The 21,487-nt window shown below is 44.7% G+C and overlaps 1 protein-coding gene across 16 annotated transcripts in view; it reads right to left on the bottom strand.

Annotated features, from left to right (window-relative positions):
* LOC137380557 (monocarboxylate transporter 12-like) overlaps nucleotides 1-21,487 on the bottom strand; it is a 112,993-nt gene that overhangs the window by 18,065 nt on the left and 73,441 nt on the right. For 14 of the 16 annotated variants that reach the window (XM_068052560.1, XM_068052555.1, XM_068052556.1 and 11 more), the window contains 2 exons: nucleotides 10,119-10,222; nucleotides 1,795-1,938 (listed from right to left, as the gene is read on the bottom strand). In XM_068052560.1, coding sequence (XP_067908661.1) covers nucleotides 1,795-1,938; nucleotides 10,119-10,222 — 248 coding nt within the window. Of the gene's footprint in view, nucleotides 1-1,794; nucleotides 1,939-10,118; nucleotides 10,223-13,963; nucleotides 14,095-21,487 lie in introns of all 16 variants that reach the window. The other 2 variants (XM_068052565.1, XM_068052566.1) reach the window with 2 other exon arrangements.

Raw genomic sequence — 21,487 nt, forward strand, 5'->3', positions numbered from 1 at the left:
TGTGCAGCCAGCTCCTCCAGTTAGTTGTTTAATTGTCCACCACCATTCACAGCTGGATGTGGCTGGACTGCAGAGCTTAGATCTGATCCATTGGTTGTGGGATCGTTTAACTCTGTCACTCGCATGCAGCTTACGCACTTTGGCATGCAAGTAGTCCTGGGTTTTAGTTTCACCAGATTGACACCTCATTTTGAGGTATGCCTGTCGCTGCTCCTGGCATGCCCAACTGCATTCATAATTGAACCAGGTTCGATGGTAATGGTAGAGTCGGGGATATTCTGGGCCATGAGGTCTCGGCTGCTGCTGATGGTCCGCAGCGCCTCATCGATGCCAAGTTTTGCATTGCTAGATCTGTTCAAAATCTATCCCATTTAGCATGGTGGTACTGCCACACAACACAATGGAGGGTATCCTCAATGTGAAAACGGGACTTCGTCTCCACAAGGACTGTGTGGTGGTCACTCTTACCAATACTGTCATGGACAGATGCATCTGCGGCAGGCAGACTGGTGAGGATGAGGTCAAGTATGTTTGTCCCACTTGTTTGTTCCCTCTCCACCTGCCGTAGACCCAGTCTAACAGTTATGTCCTTTAGGACTTGGCCAGCACAGTCAGTAGTTGTGCTATTGAGCCACTCTTGGTGATGGACATTGAAGTCCCCCACCCAGAGTACATTTTGCACCCTTGCCACCCTCAGTGCTTCCTCCAAGTGATGTTCAACATGGAGGAGTACTGATTCATCAGCTGGGGGAGGGGGGGCGGTAGATGGTAATCAGCAGGAGGTTTCCTTGCCCATGAGACTTCATGGGGTCCAGAGTTGATGTTGAGCACTCCCAGGGCAACTCCCTCCAGACTGTATACTACTGTACCGCCACTTCTGCTGGGTCTGTCTGCCGGTGGGACAGGACATACCCAGGGATGGTGATGGTCATGTCTGGGACATTGGCTGCAAGGTATGTTTCACTCACACACTGTATCCCAACGTGTTATTTTGGGGTCAGGAATTTAAAGCACAAAGTGCGCAGCAAGTAATCCATTTAAGGAACTCATGTGATTATATTTTCACAATCTCATCTGAAGATTTCCTGCTGGGGAAACAGTTTTACCAGCAGGAATCACCAGACAGAACGTTTTCTCAACCAGTGTGTGGATAGGTTCACCAACGAAGTGGAACCACAGCTCAAGGACTTTCTAGTCCAAGTATTACACCAATTCGACACTGAAGTATTAGCAAATCTATTTAATCTGACAGCCTTTTACAACATTAATTAATGAATGCGTGGGTGCCCTAAGGAGCAATTTGAGTTTAGCTTTATATTTGCTCAATCAAAATGGATTTGTCACCATATGCCAACATGCTATCTGGAACCCCAAATCATTGAGCACTAGAACCAACCAATATTAGCTGGCATGTAAAGTTTGGTTATCACTGACAATAGGAGACCCGGGAGACATAATTCTACAGTTCATAACTATAATTATACTTTAAGAAATGTCATAGTTGCAGCCTACACAGAAAGGCTTTTCCATCTCTTATATTGCCCAACAACATTTTTATCTTCCAAGCCAGAAAGGCCGAATGACAATCTTGTAATCAGTACTCTTGTTCGAACTGAAGAATTCCACTCACCACTTTGCCTCCTGGTGCAAGGCAGGAAGTTACCTTTTTTGCTCATTAACTTTATAAATGCTGTTCTGGTCATTTCTCTGATTTCCCCACCTTCTCCAATCTAAGTGAGCCCCTGAAGACTTTATAGCAGTCAGCCCAATTTACATAGTAGTTATAATTCTTACCAGTCAGGACTCCCAGCGATAGATAGAGGTACTCCAGGCAAGTAGCAAATGAGCTGAGAATGAGACCAGCAGAAGCCAACACCCCTCCAAGAATCACAGACACTCTAGTGGAATAACGATTGCTAATAATACTCCCAATAGGTGCTAAAGAGAACAAAAAGACAAATATAATGAAAATGGTGCACTGTTGCTGCATCACTGTTCTACTTTTGCCCTCTGTAGCAATGCAAAAAATAAAACACAGCATAAATCTCTATACCTCATGGAACAAATGGCAAGGCACTTACTTGCAATCAGTGTTGTCAGGCCTTAGGATCTTCAGCCCAGTGCTACCAAATCCTTATCCACATGCTATCTAACCCCACCCACCTCCCTTTCAGCTAGGACATATCCTAGGAGCCTTACTCATGTTGCCAGACCTCATGAGACACACTGCCCCCATTGTTGACAGATGCCAGTACCATGATTACCCGCCCCCCCCCATAATACTGTCATATCCAGGGATACCCTCCACAATTATAAAACATTGAAACCCCTCCCCTTATTATTGCCAGACCCCAGTATAACAAACAACACATTCCATCTTCCTGGTGCTAACAAACACCAAGTTCTCCCTCTACAGTGTGAACTATGGTACCTGTGAGCACAACCTCTAATCCCCATTATACAACAAACTCCCACCTTCCCATTCCTATGTTAAGGATCATTACAGTGTCCTCTTGGCCACAATACTGAAATAAAAGCCACCACAAAATAACCATTCCACATTCACTTTATCCAATGAAACATCCAATATTCCATACAAAAGTCAATTAATCGTCCTTGTCCATTCCCTTAGTGCCTGTCTTTCGGGTGCCTCTGCCTGTCCTAGTGCCCCTATGCAGTGTTACCCCAATGGCCGCAGCATGATTGGTGGAAGGCTGCTGATCTTCGATGGGAGAGACTTCAGATGGCCTTGCAAGATGTCCTCGAGCATTTCTGGACCTAGCAGGCCCAGCTTCATGGTGCACCACTTTGGCAGTCTGGGCTGGCTGACAGCTAGCAGCAGGGGCAGTAGCGGAGTGACAGCAGTAGGGGTATGAATGCTGTCATCCTCACAGGGGACAGCAGGTTCAAGCTCCATGGAGCGACTTCCACATCCAAGGGGCAGCACCTCAGCAATCCTAGTAATCTGCTGGAGATCAAACTGCTGCACTGCTGTGAGATCCTGAAAGCTGCTTTGAGCACTGGTATCCACAGCCATGATGGTAGCAGTCTGCACCTGCAGGACAGCAAGCTGAGATTTCATGATCTCAGTCTGTGCTTTCACTGCAGTACTGAAACATTGGGTGGTTTCTGTTTGTGCTGCAATAGAAACCGAGACATTGGCCATTAGGCCCTGCATCACGGTTGGGTCCACAAGTATTCTCATGGAGTTGGTCACCACTTCCACACTGGGTAGAATGGACTGCAAGCTCTGAGCAAAGCCCTGTGTCAAGTTGGTGCTGGACTCCTCCATGCTCCTTGACAGTAACAATATGACAATGAGACAGGCCTGCCAATGCACTAAGCACCTGTGTGTGTGTACCCATCAGCATTTTCCTGTACATGGCCCCACTGAAGTCCTCTGCAGCAGAAATCATCTGTGCCATCGACCTCTAGGGAGCTGGCACCAACACTGTCCTTTCCCCCTGCCCTGGCAATGGCCCACTTAAATGTGGTGACTCACCATGTGCACATCCTGACTCGATGCTATCCTCTAAATTACATGCAGTCTTAGCATCTGAGCTTGTGGCTGCGGTTGACAATATTTCTTCATCAGTCTCTTGTTTCTCCTGCACTTGAGGTTCCCACACCAGTTGTTGACCAGTGACACTTCTTGTATATCTAAATGGTTAAAGGCACAAGGGCATGGTTGGGGTAAGGGAAGGGGGAAAGCAAGAGGTGCAGGCTTACACCATCTGCAGCTTGTAAATGAGAAGAGATTCTGTGATGAGGGGTAAGTGGGATGTGAGAAGGTTAATTAGGTGGGAACATGCCGTCATCCTCTATGGTTTCAACCCTGCGGCTGTCCACGGTCTCAGTCATGGGTGCTTCAATAATAGTCAGCACTGTCTCCTCCATGAGAGTGAGGGCATGCAGCTATGCCTGTCTCCTGCCAGTTAGATGCTGTTGTCTCTGATTATGGGCTAACTTGTTCTGCAAGAGAGAGGGAAGCGTGTCAGTGAGCAAGGTGCAATGTGTTTGGGTGATGTGCCTTTCACAGTTGAATAGTTGGCAGTATGTGCAATCTGTGAGATATGAGCGTGAGGCTTGCAGCAGTACTAAGTGTGTATGGGTGAGGTGAGGTTACCAATGTTGGATTTGATTCATCCTTGATGAAGACTGCTGGGAAGTGAGTGAAGTGGGGGTGGTGAATTGAACAGTGTGTGAGGCTACTGGTTCATTTGCAAGGACATGGCATTGATAATGCATCCACTGGCCTTGAACACTCATGTGAGGTCAGTGAACTTTTTGCGGCACTACATCCAGCTCTTTGGAGCTATATTGCCAGCATTGACTATGATGGCTATCTGTTCCCACTGCCTTCTAGTGCCTGTCTGAGGGCCATCAACAATGACTTCCACCACCTAGAGCAGCCAGAGAGCACCTCACCTTAAAGAAGGTGCAGGCTGGCTTTGAGTGGTACTAGCCTCACATAAATGTGGACTCCCTGCTGAGGTGTGCAGCCACTCAGCAGCACACATAGAGCTGGGCTACACACTACTATCATTATAATTAGCAGGTAGCAGAAAATTTGCGTGCTGCCTGCATTCCTTTGAACGAGTGTGGGTTAATCGCACACCATCATCCCCATGCCTCTTTTCGGGAGCAATCAAAGTTTTAGCCCTCAGTCTTTGCTTTCTCTGAAAAATAGAATGGGAAGATAATTGGTGCAAATTGAAAGGGTAAGTGATGAAACCTCAAATAAAACAATGTTCATAAACTCCTACTGAAATCCTACTCATTAAATGAAGGACATGGTCAGTCACTAGGTACTCCCCATCAATGGACAGAATTGGAGGTATTTTATAGGCATTGGAAGAACATCAGATAGCAGCAATATCCTGCAGATTGTGCTTGCAAAAGACTGCCAAAATGTTCTTTCACTCATCAGAGTGCATGCTGTAATTCAATAGTTTGTTTAATATCATAACAAGTATTTTGGCAGCTATCGATAAATCCCATACACACACTTCTGGAACAAGTCATAAGAATCTGATAACAAATGAATAGGAGGTGGAAATTGGCATTATTGGTAAGCTCAGATGCCAGCTATTGTTGGCTTTGTCTTTACTGCATGGCCTGGGCCTTATTTTTATGACTTCAGTAGCTTCTGCTAATGTTGCAGAATACATGGAAGCAAATTCAAAATCTTGCAACCTGCAACAGAACTTCAGGCCTCTTCTATTACTGATATTCAATGGTCTGCATCAGATGTAACAGTACATCTTCACTTGTGACCTACCCATATACTTTAATACTTAATAATTACATGATGCATTATCAGAATTTCTTACTTTAACTTCTCTTGTGTCATACCAAGTTGCAAAATTTGCCAGGACACAGTCACTCTCCATACTACATCCTGTATCTAGATGTTTCTTCACTGTAGCCACCAGTAGAAATATTTAAATCTCTACTGCTAATTGCACAGCTTGAAAATTTAACTTCCTTGGCTTTGCAATTATATGTTTCCTTTCACCTCATTCTTGTAGAAAGTTTGACATTTCAATCTCTGAAATGTCTTTCAGTGGAATTACAACTCATCAAGGAGCAAAGGGAGATCTATGACTGAAGCTGAAAGATTTCAGAACTGAAGTCTAACCTGGCATATATTCCCAAATGATGTGGTATGGAGTCAATCGAGGTCAGCGTGGACAGCTGGTTCCAGGCCCAAATCCTTTGCTGCCCATCTGTCTGTTTTCTGTCTCTCTTCCCCGTTCTCTTCAGCATCCTAACTTACTGCTCTTAAAACCTTGGAAAATGCAACTAATCTCTAAGCAATCACAAATTATTTCCTGAAAGAATGGGTTTGCTGCTGACTGCTCTGGATGGTTATAAATTCAGCAAACTCATGGCTGATTAGAAGGACAAGGGCAGTGCTGTCTGATCACAAATCTGGGCTATTGTATTTTAAAGTTTGTGAAAAAATCTTACAATGACAAGATCAAGTTTCGCTGCCTCATCCACTCCAATTGTAATGTAGCTTTGTGCTCAAAATGTCTTCCAGATCTTTACCAACCAAACCTGTCCTGCAGTTTTTCAGATCTCCAGTGCTTTGATTTGAATTCCCTCCACCCAACTGTGGAGACCAGGCAGGGATGGACTATTAAAATGGAGCTCTCTCCTTTCCTGCTCTGATCTGGCAGACTGTAATTTTAAATATTAAAACCTGCCACAAGCCGGCAAAGCCCTCTATAACTATATAAATGGGGCTCCCGATGGCAAAACTGAGGACCGAGCTGTTATTTTAACATGAGGCCTGAGTAGGGGAGCAGTGATGGACTTCCCACTAAGCCAAACCTGTCAGGAGCAGGAGCCAGGACCAGAATTAGGCCCAGAAAGATAAGTTTTAAAAATTTTAATGATTTCCTCATGGGCCAGCAGGAGTGCTTCTCTGGCTCCAACAAGGCAGTTTTGGGCGTCCCCTGTCCTGGGCTTTCCTCTCCCTCCCCAGGACTACGATTCCCCTGCTGAGCCCCATTGATCTACTTACCGAGTGTCAAGGACCATTCCCTTGGTCCCTGGTCGGGGCCTGCTTTACGGCCATTTTAAAGGCCGGGCAGCCGCTTCCTTCCAACTTCCTGGCTGCTTTGGTCAGTGGATTGGCAAGTGGCTGTTAAATCAGCTCAGCCTCCCTGCTGCCATGGCACTCGCTGTGCCTCATTCTCCCTATCCCAGGAGTTCAAATCAAAGGATGTATATAGGTCTCCTTTGCAGGTAGTGCTACACTGAGTCCTGACAGCTCCTGCAAGCTCAGCAGTTAACCGCCTGTTTTTCTGCCAAGAAAGGAAATCTGAAGTATCTGGAAATGCTCCTGATGATTACAGCAGTGAAATGGGTGGTCAGGAGACTGACATCAAATATCCAGGTTTATCAGATTAACAGAAGGATTTCTAGGTCTAATTAATTCAGAATCAAAACTGTAATTTCTCAACACTTTGAAGCTGCTCTTTGGTAGCTAGAAAGGCATCACGAACTGCCTAGGAGGGGTCCCCAGATTGCTTGGAATTAATGCTCTATTTGTACCCTGGTTTTATTTAAAGTATAAACACTTTACTCTGATCCTGTTACTGATAGGCTCTGACAAACAATAATTAACAACATAGTTATTGTGTCTTCAGATACCTAGAGTATAGTATTTGACTACAAATTCTAGAAACCAATTCAATACTGTGAAGCAGCACCTCACACTACAAACTCCAGAATAATCCACAAACAGTAAAAAAAGGAGAATTTACTCCGGCAGGGTAAAATCTGTAGGGCAAAGGTTTCTTCAAATTTCAAAAATAAATGCAGGACTGCTGAAACACTCACTAAGTTCAGTGCAGATCAGTCAAGTGCTGAAGTATGACTGGCATTTTATTCATACATTTGTGTATAGCTGAATGCCAAGTAAGTCAGCTACTTAATTACAAGCCTCTGATCTGATGGTGACGTTGCCATGGCAGCAGAACACAAAACCTGGGACTTCCCACTGACTTAGTGGGCAAGTAGAATTTGGTTGGTTTTGTTGTGTTCTGAGTGTTAGTGCAGCATCTTCCTACAGCCTTATTTTCCCTTTATTTGATCCTCCGTGATAATCTAGTTGTTATAGTAGGCCATCATTGCAAAGCTCCCATTGAAATAAAGATTTTTCATTCTTTTCCACAGAAGTTCTACTATAGCCAACAGATAAAGAGCTGAAAGCTCAAAAGAACTAACTGGCCAGTTCCCAATAAAAGGGGCTTTTTCACCTTTTTTGCTCCCATTCCCCAGAGTTAATTGTAAGCAGGGTGTTCAACAAAATATATCATTGTTGCTATACACACCAAAAAAGTCTTCATTATGTGCAGAGTGTTATCAGGGAGCAGAGAGACTTGGGATGTAATTCATTGATATTGGCAAGTGATGAACTCAAGCGGGAGACTTAAGAACAAATAAGTTGAATCAGTTTTCTATTTATAGCGTTTTCTTGTCACAGAATCATGTGAACATACAAACATACGAATTAAGTGCAGAAGTAGGCCATTTGGCCCCTCGAGCCTGCTCCAACATTCAATAAGATCATGGCTGATCTGTTTGTGTTACGAATTTCACACTCCCATCTACCCCCGATAACCTTTGATTTCCTTGCCCAATAAGAATCTACCTCCGTCTTAAAAATATTCAATAACTCTGTCTCCACCACCTTCTGAAGCAGAGAGTTCAAAAGTTGCACAACCCTCTGAGAGAAAAAAAATTTCCTCATCTAAGCCCTAAAAGGGTGAGCCCTAATTTTTAAACAGTACCTCCTAGTTCTGGACTCACCCACAAGGGGAAACATCCTTTCCACCTCCATCTTGTCAAGACCGTTCAGGAGCTTATATACTTCAATCAAGTTTCCCCTCACTCTTCTAAACTCCAGTGAAAACAAGCCCAGTCTGTCCAACTTTTCCACATTAGACAACCCACTCGTACCAGGTATCAATCTAGTAAACCTCCTCTGAACCGCCTCCAACGCATTTACATCCTTCCTTAAATAAGGAGACCAAAACTGCACGCAGTATTCGAGACATGGTCTCACCAATGCCCTGTATAACTGAAGCACAAGATCCTTACTTTTATTTTCAATTCCTCTCGTAATAAAGGATAGCATTCCATTAGCTTTCTTTATTACTTGCTGTACCTGCATACTAACTTTTTGTGACTTATGCACTAGAACACCTAGATCCCTCTGCACCTCGGAATTCTGCAGTCGTTCTCCGTTTAAGTAATACTCTGCTTTTTTATTCTTCCTGCCAAAGTGAACAACTTCACATTTTCCCACATTATACTCCATCTGTCAGATTTTTGCCAACTCACTCAACCTGTCTATATTAGTCTGCAACTTCCTTATGTCCTCTTCACAACATACCTTCCTACCTGTCTTTGTGTCATCTGCAAACCTAGCTACCATGCTATTGTTCCCCTCATCTAAGTGATTGATATAAATAGTAAAAAGTTGAGGTCCAGCACAGACTCCTATGGGACTCCACTCGTCACATCCTGCCAATCAGAAAAGGATCCATTTATGCATACTCTCTATTTTCAACCAGCCAGCCAATCTTCTATCCATGCTAATATGTTACCCACTACACCAGGAGCTCCTACTTTGCACAATAACCTTTTATGTGGCACCTTGTCAAATGTCTTCTGGAAATCCAAGTACAGTATGTCAATGGGCTCCCCTTTATCCACAGCGCTTGTTACTCCTTCAAAGAACTCCAGTAAAATGGTTATTCATGATTTCTCTTTCACAAAACCATGCTGACTATTCCCGATTACCTTGAGTTTTTTTAAGTGCCCAGCTTTAACCTCCTTAATGATCGATTCGAACACCTTCCCCACGACAGAGGTCAAGCTAACCGGCCTGTAGTTATCTGCTTTCTGCCTCCTCCCCTTCTTGAATGGAAGGGTTTATATTTGCTACTTTCCAGTCTGATGGAACCTTTCCAGAATCTAGTGAATTTTGAAAAATTAACTCCAATGCATCTACTACCTGATTAGCCGCCTCTTTTAAGATCCTAGTGAAGTCCATCAGGGCCCAGGAACTAGTCAGCTCCTTCTCAATTTGCTCAGTACCTCTTCCCTGGTGATTGTAATTTCACCAACTTCCTCTCTTCCTTCCACCTCCTGATTTACTGCTATTACTGGGATGTATTTTGTATCCTCTATGGTGAAGACAGAAGCAAAATATTTGTTCATTTCATCCGCCATTTCCTTATTATCTACTACTAACTCCCCATTCTCACTCTCTAGAGGACCAACACTCACTTTACTTACTCTTTTCCTTTTGAAATATCTGTAGAAACTCTTGCTATCTGTTTTACATTTCTATCCAGCTTCCTTTCAGACTCTAATTTTCTAATCATAAGGCCTATGCAGAATTTTGATATTAATCATGTTGCCAATGATTATGACCAAAGTTCATGACTTCAGTGCAACAGAATAGCTGCAATTAATCCACTGCAGCTCAGAACACATGCTTGAACTACAATGGACTACTTAGCTCCATATGAGAAAAGGCCTCCCGAGCTGTACTGAAGTTTGAAGTTTATGAATGTAAGTAATCATATACTCACCAAACATCATTGTAGTGCAGTCAACAGTGGAGTGTATCCATGCTGTCATGGCGTAATCCTGAGCAAAATAATTCTGGAACTCCACAAAAAATATGGAGATGCACCTAGAAATCCAAAACAATATGTGTTAGCAACCGCATGAAGGAAAATAGAACATGTTCAATATGCACAACAGATACATCAGCATCTGGAAAATGGAAAGATGAACGAACCACTTCAGGTGACGATCCAGTGGCAGATTTCCCTATTCCTACATCTGCATTTATTGAATGCGCTTCCATTGAAATTACACTGTTGAGGCTGTTAAAAAAAGCATGTATATTCCATGGTTTTATAAATAGAGACACAGAGTACAAAAGCAAGGAGGTTATGCTGAACCTTTAGAAAACACTGGTTAGGCCTCAGCTGGTGTATTGTGGGCAATTCTGGCCACCACACTTTAGGAAGAATGTCCAGGGCTTGCAGAGGGTGCGGAGGAGATTTACTAGAAGGGTACCGGGGATGAGGGACTTCAGTTACATGGAGAGACTGGAGAAGCTGGGGTTGTTCTCCTGAGAGCAGAGAAGCTTAAGGAGAGATTTGATCAATGGGTTCAAAATCATGAGGAATTGTGATAGAGTAAATAAGGAGAAACTGTTTCCAGTGACAGCAGGATTGGTAACCAGAGGATGCCACTTTAAGGTAGTTGGCAAAAGAATCAAGGGGGAGATTTTTGGGGTTGTAACTAGAAAGACTTGAAAAGAAAGACTTGCATTTATATAGCACTTTTCACAACCACTGGACGTCACAAAGCATTTTAAAGACAATTAAGTATTTTTTTGAAATGCTTGTCTTAGCATTTCTTCGCGGACAAAGATTTTGGGAAGGTTGTAGTCATCGGTTGCAGGCCTGCTGGTGGCTAGTGAGGCCTATCTGTGACCGGCAGATTCTCCCACAGTGGGTACACGTGAAGGTGTAGTTGCTGCTGGGGACAACTGGATCTATCCTTCTCCTCCTTTTCTCTTTCATGCTGGTTCTTCGCTCAGTCTCAAAGATGTCTGTAGCCCTCCTGATGTAGCATCTCCAGGAATCACAATCTATGGCCTGCACTTCCTACTGGCAATGGTCAATGTGGCACAGAGAAAGGGACTTCTTCAGTGGAGTCCTTGAAACATCTGTATGGTCCCCTCTGTTCCTTTTACCCGTGGTCAGCTCTCCATACAACACGATCTTGGGCAAGCGACTGTCGTCCATCCGGGAAATGTGACCCACCCAACGCAGTTGGTTTTGCAGGAAGATGGCCTCGATGCTACTGATGTTGATTGTTTCCAGGACTTCAATATTTGTGATGCAGTCCTGCCAGCAAATTTTGAGGATGCTGCGGAGGCAGCGCTGATGGAAATGCGCTAGAAGGCTACATGACGATGGTATAGGACCCATGACTCGGCGCCATACAGAAGGGGAGTGAGGACTATGGTTTTGTACACTTTGACTTTGGTCTGTGCTCTGAGGCTGCGGTTGCTTCACACAGGTTTGTAGAGTCTGCCGAATGTACTGTTTGCTTTTGAGAGCCTATTGTCCACTTCCTTGTCTATGGTGGCATCAAACAAGATGACGCTCCCCAAATAAGTAAATTGCTTGACGGCATTCAACTCGGTTCCCTTGATAAAAATGCTTGGTGGTCTATATTCTTCTTGAAATATAGTCACTGTTGTAATGTAGGAAATGTGGCAGCCAATTTGTGCACAGCAAACTCCCACAAACAGCAATCTGATAACGACCAGATAATCTGTTTTTCTGATGTTGATTGAGAGATAAATATGGCCAGGACAATGGGTGATAACACCTCTGCTCTTCTTTGAAATAGCGCCATAGGATCTTTTACATTCACCTGAGAAGGCAGATGGGGCCTTGGTTTAACATGTGATCCAAAAGGCAGCCCCTCCAACATTGCAGCACTCCCTTAGTCCTGCACTGGAGTTTCAGCCTTGATTTTTGTGCTTAAGGCCTGGAGTGGGACATGAACCCAGACCTTGTAATTCAGGGATAAGAGTGCTACCAACTGAACCACAGCTGACACCATACAGGGTAAATAAGGGGGATCCAGTGGATGTACTGCATTTGGATTTTTAAAAGGCATTCAATATGGTGCCACACATGAGTTTATCACACAAAATTAGGGCTTATGGGATAGGGAGTAATATAGTAGCATGGATTGAGGATCGGGTAATGGACAAAAAACATAGACTAGGATTAAAGAGGTCATTTTCAGGTTGACTAGGTTAGAACTAGTGGAATACATGGATCAGTATTTGGGCCTCAGCTATTTACAATCTATGTCAATGACTTAGATGAGAGGACCAAGTGTAATGTATCCAAGTTTGCTGATATATCAAGGTTAGGTGGGAAAGTAAGCTGTGAGAAGTATGCAAAGGAGCTACAAAGGGATATAGACAGGTTGAGTGAGTGGACAAGAACATGACAGATGGAATAAAATGTGGGGTGGTGCAAAGTTATCCACTTTGGTAGGAAAATAAAAAAGCAGAATATTTTTTAAATGGCGAGAGACTGGGATATGTTAGTATTCAGAGGGACCTGGGTGTCCTTGTAAACAAATCACAGAATGTTAATGTGCTGATACAGCAAGTAATTAGGAAGGCAAATGGTATGTTAGACTTTATTACAAAGGGAGTGGAGTAAATGAATAAAGAAGACTTAGTAGAATAGTACAGTGTACAGTTTTGAACTCCTCACTTAAGGATGAATATACTTGCCTTAGAGGAAGTGCAACAAAGGTTCACTACACTGATTCCTGGAATGAGAGGATTGCCCTATCAGAAGCAATTGAGTAGACTAGGCCTATAGTCCCTAGAATTTAGAAGCATGATAGATGATCTCATTGAAACATACAAAATTCTTAAGGGGCATGATAGGGTAAATGATGGGAGGATGTTTCCCCTGGTAGGGGAGTCTAGAACTAGGACTCACAATCTAAGAATAAGGCATTGGCCATTTAGGACTGAGATAAAATTGTTTTACTCAATAGGTTGTGAATCTCTAGAATTCTCTACCGCAGAGACCTGAGGATGCTGTGTCATCGAGCATATTAAAGACAGGGATCAATAGATTCTTAAAATACTAAGGGAATTAAGGGATATAGGGGTAGTGTGGGATATAGGGGTAGTGTAGGAAGGTGGGATGAGGTAGGTGATCAGTCATGATCTTACTGAATGGCAAAGCAGGCTTGAAGGGCTGAATGGCCTACTCCTACTCCTATTTCCTATCAAATCCCTTTCATAATTTTCTTTTCTAGAAGAAAGAGCTCCAGCATGGTCAGTCTTTCCTGTCAGGTTATAACCTTTCAGTTCTATTATCATGGAACTATTCAAAGTTACAGTAGAAACACCCAGAGGAAACTCACTCCTGAAAAACAATGCCACACGTTGAGTTAAGAATTTAATCACAAAATCAGCAGAAATAAATTGTTTGTACTTTGTTCCAATCCTTAACCAATTCCAAGGTTCTCCAATGCAGCACTGGAGGCCTTGGTGCAAGAGGTGGACAGAGGAGAGAGGTCCTCTTCCCTCAGGGGGCCAGGAAGCTCTCCAGACAGACATCACAAAGCCAGTGGGAATAGATAGCCATTGCGGTCACCACCAGCAGTCTAGCTCTGAGTTCCTGGATGCAGTACCGCAAGATGTTTAATGACCTTACACAAGTGGTAAAGGTCAGTGAATGAACCTTCAGATGCCATATCCTTACAAAGAACTACGAGCCTTACACACTGCTCCATTCACCCCAACCCCTTCACTCACCTACCAACATTCACTATCAACCTGACTCATACTGAACATTCATAGACTCACCTCACCTTTCAGTTTTCACACAGTGTCAGATAGATCTCTTTGCAGCATCGTTGTGTCCTCCTCACAGCTTACTATCCCACCCAGCTTTGTATCATCAGCAAACATGGATACATTAATCGTAGTGCTTTCACCTAAATCATTAATATATATTGTAATTAGCTGAAGCCACAGCACTGATCTAGGCAGCACCCACTATTTATATACTGCCAACTTGAAAATGCCCCGTTTATCCCTACTCTCTGCTTTTTGTCTGTTAACCCATCCTTTATCCATCCTAATACCCCAACTCCATGAGCGCTCATAGAACCATAGAAACATTATGGCACAGAAGGAGGCCATTCAGCCTATCGTGTCTGTGCCGGCTGAAAAATCTAGCCGCCCAATTTAATCCTGCCTTCCAGCACCTGGTCCGTAGCCTTGCAGGTTACAGCACTTCAGGTACATGTCCAGGTACCTTTTAAATGAGTTGAGGGTTTCTGCCTCCACCACCTTTTATGTGGCACGTTGAATGCCTTTTGGAAATCCAAATATATTACATGCACTTTATTTACCCTGCTTGTTACATCCTCAATAAACTCTAATAAATTTGTCAAACACAATTCCCCTTTCATAAAATTATGCTGACTCTGCCTGGTTTTCTAAATGGCTTGTTAACACATCCTTAACAATGGATTCCAGCAGAAGGTTGCCTTGACCTGAAGCTGTAAGATTTCACAGGATCTAGAGTCAATGGGACATTCCAATGCAATTTATCCAGTATATCTCTGTGCAGCCACCTCTAGTTGATCTACCCTGCCAATGCCAAAAAGCCTGCTATCCATGTCCAGCTTCAACTTGGCTCAGGACTTTGAACAGAACTTGGAGCCCATTCTTTCTAGTGTGGAAGTGGTGGTGAATATCATGAGAGCACTTGCAGGACAAACCGTGGTGCACTATACGATGGTCAATGCTTCCACTTCCACTGTCACGCTCCGATGTTGGGTGGCTTTTGCTGTGCTGCAATGGAAGCTCAGAATAAGGTCATGAAATCTTAGCTTGTTGTCATGCAAGGCCAGCTTGGTGTCAAGCAGACTCAAACTGCTTCCAACATGGCTCGGGATACGAGTGCTGAAAGGGGCTTTCAGGCACTCTCAGCAGTCCAGCAGATTACTAGGATTGCTGAGGTGCTGGCCTGGAGCAGTGGCAGTGGTTCCATGGAGCACAAACCTGCTGTCCTCACTCAGGGTGATAGCATTTGTGTTCCCACCATTGCCACTCAGTCAGCGCCTTTGCTGTTGCCTGTCAGCCAGCCAGCCAGCCCAGACTGCTGCCACCCATGCCAAGGTGGTGCAGGCCGAAGTCGGGCTTGCAAGGCCGAGAGCTGTTCGAGGACATCCTGCAAGGTCATCTGCAGTCTTGCCCGCTGAAAGTCAACAGCCTTCCACCAACCATGCTGCAGCCACTGGGGTAGCACTGCATAGGAGTACTAGGTGAGGCAAATGCATCAGCAAGACAGGCACTAAGGAATGCACAAGAGTGAATGGTTGACTTTTGCATGCAATACTTGATGGCTTGTTGGAGAAAGTTGTTTGGAGTGGTTGTTTGGTAGTGGCTTCTATTTCAGCATTGTGGCCAAAATAAATGGTATGGTGTGTCAGTGTCGTACAATGGCCATTTGAGGTTGTGTTCAATGAAACGGTAGTTGGATAAGGCGATCACAGACAGCCCAGTTGGAAATCGGATGTGCTAGCTGCCTACTCCCTTCCTCCTGCTCCTCCTCCTGAGCTGCTCACCGTATCCCGAGTGGCAACGGCTGAGCCCTCTTGACAGGATACCATCACGAGTCACGATACATGCTACAGCGAGTACCAGAGGGCTCCTCCAGAGCGGTCCAGGCAACAGAACTGTTGCTTCAACACCCCAAAGGTCTGCGCAATGGTATTTTGCATGGCAGCATGGCTCTCATTGTTCACATACTGGCCACGTGTTGTTGGGCTACAGAGCAGTCATGAGCCCGGTGTTAAGCAGAGAGCCCTTGTCACCCAACAGCCAACCTCTGGTTTGAAGTGGTGGCTGAAATACTGAGGGACTGCCGCATAATTAAAGCATTGTGACTGCTGGCAGGATACCAGGCATTCAACAACATGATGTGCTGAGCATGCTCACACATGCACATTCAACGAGTGATAACTTTTGCGGTTGCGATACATCTCAGCATTGAGTAGCGGCGCCCACAAAGCCACATGTATGCATTCGATGACACCCTGCACCATGGGGAAGCCTGGTATTCTGGCAAAGCCGAGTGCACACGCCACTTTCTCTCTAGTCAGACAGAACACTCCCAGCCTAAAGAGCATCTCTGATGCAGCAGTGGATGGCAAAATGGGAGATGTTACAGATGTTGCCTCTCCAACCTAGAAGAATCCAAAAGCAAAGAAATTCAGGGCCAGAGTCACCTTCACAGCCACTGGCAGTGCCGTCCTTGCCCTGCTCTGAGGCTGCAGGCCTGGTTGCAAGAGGTATCAGAGTTATGTGAACACCTCCTTCGTAAAGCTGAGAGGACACACACCCTGCTCCTGGTTTAAGTTGAGGTGACAGAAATACCCCCAGAAGACCCTAGGTGGATATGACTTCCTGCTAAGGGCCCTTCTTCCCCTCCTTCTCTTCCCTCTGTGAGCAGTTGTCCTGTTCTGTGCTGTGTCTACTTCAGATCCCTGTTATGCTGCAGCCCAAATGAGACTGCAACTGTAGCATCCATGACTTAGAGCAAATAGCCTGACCACAATCCTTGGCTTCAGAACCAAGGCCTTCCCCACATGCAGCACCACTCCCTGTTGATTTCACCTGCTTTGACCAATTCTGCAAACCAATAAGGCGCTCACACAAACTCAGATGGAGCCAGAGGAAATTAATCAGCAAGTAACCCACAAGCTGTTGATGGTCCCTTTCAATAGTGCTGATAGATGGTGGTGGTTTTGGGGTGGGGGGTGGTCCTTCCTGCTGCTGAAAGCATGTTCAGTTGTGTGTGTTTAAGACAGGGAATTAGCTGGAATGGTGAGATTGAAAATGGCAGCACTGGTGTCAAACCAGCATTACACGCTGACTGACGTCACAAATTGGCTACTCTGCATATTTCCAGCACACAAGCCTAATGCCCACACTAATGCCCTCACCAAGAGGGCATTCACCACGGGCCATGCCAGACTGTGCGTGTGTTGCACATATGCCATTTTGGTACCAAAATGGCACCCGGAACACCAAACCTATGGGTGGTACGGAGAACAATTGTGCAGCTATTGCCTGTGATCACATTAAGGATCCATAATGTCCTAGACATTATATCCAGCTGTTCCCCCTTCTCAACACAGGCTCAGATCCTAATTAGAAAACATTCATAATATATTTGTTAATAGGTCTTTCTGACAAGATCCACCTTGGCTGAGATGCCTTCAGTGATCAAATATTCTCCAAACAACTACCTTTAAGGCTCCAACATAATGACCACTTGGCTGAGGTACTAGAGAGCATCCAGTGATCATGGAACCATCTCCAGCAGGCAGTCACCAGCTTCAGATGAGAAGGGGAAGGAAAACATTGAAGAGTAAAGAAAAAAAAATTTGAATTAACATTATAATTTCAATCTAATAATGTTGTCACGCACATCAGAAGTATGATGATACAACTTTCATGGACCAATTCTGAAGAGTTATGAAAAAAGGACTTTGTCCTTAAAAAAAAGAACCTTTATTTTTAAAAGTGAACAATGGTTCAAAATGGCCACTGAAGAAAAAGGGAATTGACCTTTTGTGTATCCGAATAGTCTGACAAAGACAAAGGACAAATCTCTAACGCCAGAAGGTGTTGATGAAACCCACTTTACAACTATCCTAAAAACATTCCAGAATTGCATGTCTTCTTCTGAAACAAAGGAGGTGTGAAGTAGGCACATCCTGGGGCATTGTGTGATCACCAAGGGAAATAAACCAGAGTGTCTCCACCAGGAGGTGAGAGGTGACATAGTTTAACTTTAAAACAAAGACAGCCAGGGGGAAAGAGAGAGAGAGAGAGAGACTGACCCAGAAGGTGAAGCTACTTGTAACAGCTGGCATTCCAGCAAGCCAGAAAGCACCTACCCTGCTGAAAAAATCTGACATTTGCATTATACAGTAGAGAAAGCTGGAAGTGAGCCACCATATTCAATAGAACTTTCAATCAAGAGAGAAATCTACAATCATTTCAGGCCTGCAACCATCTAGAACATGCGTCTCAAGAGAATTCAACAGGTTTATCGTAACCTTTCTCCCCCAATAAAAACCACCTTCCTCTTTCCCTTCTCTATCTGTTTCTTGTGTGTGTGTATGCGTGCATGTGTGTGTGTGTGCGTGAGTGAATGCAGTGCGATTATTTCGGAATATGGCGTATTAATCAATAAGCAATTGACTTTCTGTTTTTTAAAACCTACAAGAAAACCTGACGCAGTCTGTTTATTTGAAAAATAAAATACCCAAGGGGCTAAACTCTCATATAAATACATTGCTGCGGTCAAGAGGGGAGTTGAAGAGTGAGAACCACCCACGTCACAGCACATGGCCATAACAATAGGCTGAATTTTATTAGCGCGCCGCACTTCACAGCAGTGCGCTTTGAGGTCCGCGGCGTGCCCGCACTCAGCGCCTGCCGCAGAGTCCCAGTGATATTATGCACAAGGGGTCATTAGCATCACTGCGACATGACGCCTCCCCCCGCCCCCCCATATTACGTGAGGCGAGGCAGGACATCCGGCGCAGTGAAGGACCTTTTGTCAGCTGTGTAGCGGGTGCTGGGGCCCTATTTAAAATGCCCCAGCACCTGCTTCCTGACAACTGCCAAAGAAATACTTACATCACTGTTGGAGAGTGGGGTTGCTGTTAATCTGGCAGCAAAGCAGAAAATGCTAGAGAAACTCAGCAAGTCTGGCAGCATTTGTGGAGAGAAAAGCAGAGTTAACTTTCTCCACAGTTGCTGCCAGACCTGCTGAGTTTCCCCAGCACTTTCTGCTTTGCTGCCACATACTTACCCAGCTGTCTCCCAGTGTCCTGTGAAGTTGTGATCCTCTTCTTCCACTCAAGTGTTACATTCCTTCTTGTTGGCAGGCTGCACCTGGGTGAATAACTTTAATTTCGCACATTTACCTGCCCATTTACCTCCTCTCTCCTCACTATCCCAGGCCCCAAACACTCCTTTCAGGTGAAGCAGCGATTTACTTGTACTTCTTTCAATGTAGTATACTGTATTCGCTGCTCACAATGTGGTCTCCTCTACATTGGGGAGACCAAGCGCAGACTGGGTGACCGTTTTGTGGAACACCTCCGCTCAGTCCGCAAGCAGGACCACGAGCTTCCAGTTGCTTGCCATTTCAACACTCCTCCCTGCTCTCATGCTCACATCTCTGTCCTGGGATTGCTGCAGTGTTCCAGTGAACATCAACGCAAGCTCGAGGAACAGCATCTCATCTACCGATTAGGCACACTACAGCCTGCTGGACTGAACATTGAGTTCAATAATTTCAGAGCATGACAGCCCCCCATTTTACTTTCATTTTTAGTTGTTTTTTCTTTTTTCTTCTTTTTTTCTTTTTTTACAATCTTTTTTTGCATTTATTTCATTTCATCTTTGTTTGTTCAGTTTGCTTACCCACTGTTTTTTTTTCATGTTTGCACTTGCTGCTGTTCAATATTCAGTCCGTTAACACCTCTTCTGTACTAATGCTTTGTCTTTCAACACACCATTAACATATTGTTTGCCTTTGCTCCATGTCCTTTTGGTCAGCTATGTGGCCTTGTCCAATCTGCACCTTCTCCTTTGTTATCTCTTGCCCCACCCCCACCTCACTTGCTTATAACCTGTGATATTTTTAATATTTGTCAGTTCCGAAGAAGGGTCACTGACCCGAAATGTTAACTCTGCTTCTCTTTCCACAGATGCTGCCAGACCTGCTGAATGGTGCCAGCATTTCTTGTTTTTATTTTAATTTCGCACATACCAGGACATGAGACTTAAATGTACCATAAAAGGCAAACACAAAACAGAAATAAAACCATCATTGAAAAATATCTACATTCTATAGGCTTCTAATCAACTGACTGTGAAAAGCCGCAGACTAACATGCATTTGGAATCTGTATTCATTTCTCTGCCAATTGTTATGTGAAAATACATGGAACTGCAATTAAACGATCTTTGTAAAGAGGCGGGAAAATATGTTCATATTCTATCTGCATTGCCAACTAGAAATATTACAACAAAAATTATGATCAGCTGCTGAGAAGCAAAGTGTATGTGAACATGTGTCGATGTATAATAGATGAAAAATCATGACACAACAGATTTCCTCACTAGTCCTGCATCAGTTTACAAACACGTGCAAGAAAAACCTTGCAGCTAGATGTTAGACCAGTTACTCTGTGGAGTCACCTTTGCATTTAAAGGACCACACCAAAAACTGAGGATGGCAGAGGGGTGCTCTAGGGGACCCCACGAAACCTCCCTGCTCACTCTCCTCCAGGCTGTGCAGGCAAAGCGAGGCATCCTTTTCCCCAGCGATGGTAAGAAGAGGCCCTCCCGCTTGACCAAGCAGCTTGGCTGAAGGCAGCAGGGGAGGTGAGTAGCCATGGGGCCATCCGACATCAAAGGGTCCAACATCGGAAGAGGATGAACGACCATTCCCCAAGCCAGCCGGGGCCCTTGCTTTGTGTGCACAGGGTATGACCACCAAATTCATCAACAGCCAAAGGGCAATCAGATCAGCAGCCTTCCTCCAGTCAGGCGACTAGCACAGAGGTTGCACCGAGAAGGAGCACTCGCAAGCGTTTAAAGAGAACACACTGACACAAATGGGAATTCACAGGTGTTACATGCAATGTAAATACGTCTTTCACTGAATGTTCTTCACCAAATTGTGTGTCCTTTTCTCTGTGTGAATGATGTGTGCCAGTACAATTTCACATCCCTTTGCACCGTTGGCCCTTCAAGAGAGCCAACATATGCAATAACATCATTGCCATGCCATCATTACTCATGAGCGTCTCCACTGATGCAGTGACATGGACATTGGCTCAGTCAGCTGCTGCCTCTAATGATTTACACAGGGATGCTGCAGATGTGGACTGGTGCACAGCAGGTGTGTGGCTTGTAGAGCTCATGTCGGTTCCTATGGAGCAGAGACCGTTTGTCTGATAAGCCACTTCCGTACATCCCTAGCTCACTGCTAGCCCTGCATGTAGAGCCTGGGTGCCATCTGTCCTCCAGTGCGCCTTTCCTGTTGTAGGTCCTCAGCGCATCCTCATAGTCCAAGGAGGAATCCTGTTGGCGTCTCTCCTCATCATGCCAGGCCTGGTCCCTATTGGGTGCGTAGTTGTGCAGAGCACAGCTAGCAGCAAAGAAAGGAGCTGGCCTTTTTGGCAATGAGCATAGGGCATCACCCTATCTATCCAGGCTTTGGAAGCGCTCTTTCAACATGCTGATCTCCTGCTCAATGATGGCTCTTGTAGCTCAGTGGCTGGTGCTG

The sequence above is a fragment of the Heterodontus francisci genome, chromosome 20, assembly GCF_036365525.1.
Source record: "Heterodontus francisci isolate sHetFra1 chromosome 20, sHetFra1.hap1, whole genome shotgun sequence".
Taxonomy (NCBI): domain Eukaryota; kingdom Metazoa; phylum Chordata; class Chondrichthyes; order Heterodontiformes; family Heterodontidae; genus Heterodontus; species Heterodontus francisci.